The sequence below is a fragment of the Amphimedon queenslandica genome, unplaced genomic scaffold (assembly GCF_000090795.2).
Source record: "Amphimedon queenslandica unplaced genomic scaffold, v1.1 AMPQUscaffold_12092, whole genome shotgun sequence".
NCBI classification, from domain to species: domain Eukaryota; kingdom Metazoa; phylum Porifera; class Demospongiae; order Haplosclerida; family Niphatidae; genus Amphimedon; species Amphimedon queenslandica.
This window is the reverse complement of record NW_003547669.1, coordinates 10690-13076: the sequence shown is the minus strand read 5'-3', so window position 1 is coordinate 13076 and position 2387 is coordinate 10690. Positions and strand designations below refer to the sequence as shown.

Here is a 2387-nt window from a genome sequence, read left to right as displayed (position 1 = left end):
CTGTATATAGTAGACCTGATTAGATCAGGTGTAATAGAATCAAATATGATTGGATGGAACTCAGTTTGTGGGGAAGGACCTGAGTATAGTGCAGATGGAGAAATGGGTTGACTGGGAGGGTGTTTGTCCAGAAGAATCTCTTTAACAGATCTGCCATTCATGAGGGAGTCTAGTGAAAGCACCCTACCATTTTCATTATCAGAGAGAAGACGTATAGCACCTTTAACATCTCCCACAAAGACTAGATTACTGAATTTACGTGCTAGGTTATCAGATGAATTAGATGATGAGCGATGAGACTTGAGACGAGATTGTATAGATCTAGCTTCACTTAGAAGTGAGAAAAAATCACCATTCTTCCATAAGGAAAGACGGCGTTCTAAGTGTTTAGTGATCTCTTTATGTTTTAGTTTACCAGTAGGTCTCTGAAGGAGTAGATGAGGCATTGTCATTGCAGCATATAGAGCAATTGACTCTAAACTGGAAGAGGTAGCATAGGCATTAAATAGATTAGCCAGCTCACTGACAAAGGCATCACCAGTCTTTCCAATAGGAACTCTAAAGAGATTCCTCTTCCAATGAACAACCTCTTTATAGCAAGTTGTTAATTGGGTAGAAGTGACATTACCATCATTTTCCCCCCACACAAAAGTAGGATCAGGCAGGAGAGGGAAATCAGGAAGGGAACTAGTTGACTGTGGTGAGTTAGTAGAGGAAGATGGAACTATGATAGGCTCTTGAGGGCTACCGAGATTGTTTGTTGTTATACTTGAAGTGGGGTGACTAACAATAACAGAGTGGTCAGAATTGAGTGGGTTTGTGGTAGATAGAGGATGAATAGAAGTGTCAACAGCTAGATTGATAGGACTAGAAGAAGAAAGATTTGAATTTAGAGAAGAACGAGTAGCAGCTGGGGTTACCATAGAGCTATTGGTTGAGTTAGAGTTATCACAGTGATCTTCCATAAGTGGAATACAATTAGAGCATTGTTTTCCAGCCTTTACACAGGTACAAGATACACAACGACCTCTTTTGTTACAACCACAACATCTAGGACCGCCAGCCGCCATTATCTACATTGGTACGCTGGTACATGTACATTGGTATAGCCTAGTAATTTTAGTCGTCTCAGTGATAACCTCGGTGATAACGGGTGCAGCAACAAGAGTGAACAAGTGCTTTTCTCTTCTCACGGGAATAATAAAGTAAAACTAAGAGTGCTTAACAGCTATACAAGCAAATCATGTCTCTAGATCCTTTTAAAGTAATAACAAGAAGGCCTTTTGTTAGTGGATGAGTCTTCTTGCGCCACGCCTGCCACTTTAACATAGAATATGAAAAAACTACCATAACCAATTGCATTAAGTAGCATTCAAGAAGCTCCAAGTATCTAGTGAAGTCCCATCCATGAACCAGAAAGACGTTAGCAGGCTTTGTAGTGAAGCTTCCTATCAATCCACCATTGCTGAGCTGCCGTTGCTATGGTAATTCCAATGAATATCATTAAATTAATGCGACCGGAAGTCCCATTGCAATAGCTGGACATGGTGGTTTAGTGGTACAGTGTATAACGGATAATATTGGCTAAGTGGTCTATAGCCATTGTACATGTATAAAGGTGTCCTTATTATAGATGCTACACTGATTCATGATCATTATTAATTTATTATTCTTTTAGGATACAAACTTATCGTAAAGTGGCTCCAATGAAGAATCACAGACGAGACATATACACTAGCACTCTGAGGTACTATAGGAACGCATTCACTGGTAAGACTGGTAGTGGGCGGGGCTTTAATTCATGACCATACCCACTAGACGCAGACAAGCAGATGGCTATTAATGTGTTCCTTGGAGTGTTTGTACCAAAAGAAGGAGAAGCCAATGTATGGGAACTATCAACTGATTATTATCTACACCATAGGACAGCTAGGGAACCGCAATCACCGAAACTGTTTAAGAGGTGGGTGGGGCAGTACATGTACATGTATGTGTATACATGTATTTGATAAAGTAACTGTACATGTACATGTATGTTCGATAGATTAGGTTGTATTGTAGTAGGTTCTATAATAATAATATTAGATTCTTATTTCTATTACTAACACAACCAATAATTATAATGTAGCTAGTGAAATATTTTGTGTAGCATATTTTCCAAAATAATAAATTATAGTTTGTTCTTAATAATTGGAGTATGATGTATTTATATTCACTTTTAGTCCTACCAAATGGTGGAAAGATGAACTGATATCATCACTACCTTTACCACAATATGAAGGACAAGGTTTGACACACACACACACACACACACACACACACACACACACACACACACACACACACACACACACACACACACACACACACACACACACACACACACA

General features: G+C 39.1%; 1 protein-coding gene across 6 annotated transcripts in view; it reads left to right on the top strand.

Annotated features, from left to right (window-relative positions):
* Positions 1-2387, top strand: part of LOC109588442 (polyphosphoinositide phosphatase-like) — a 4905-nt gene that overhangs the window by 144 nt on the left and 2374 nt on the right. For all 6 annotated transcript variants that reach the window (XM_020004614.1, XM_020004613.1, XM_020004611.1 and 3 more), the window contains exons 2-4: positions 1679-1770; positions 1819-1963; positions 2223-2287. In XM_020004614.1, the coding sequence (XP_019860173.1) occupies positions 1679-1770; positions 1819-1963; positions 2223-2287 (302 nt within the window). The remainder of the gene's footprint in view (positions 1-1678; positions 1771-1818; positions 1964-2222; positions 2288-2387) is intronic.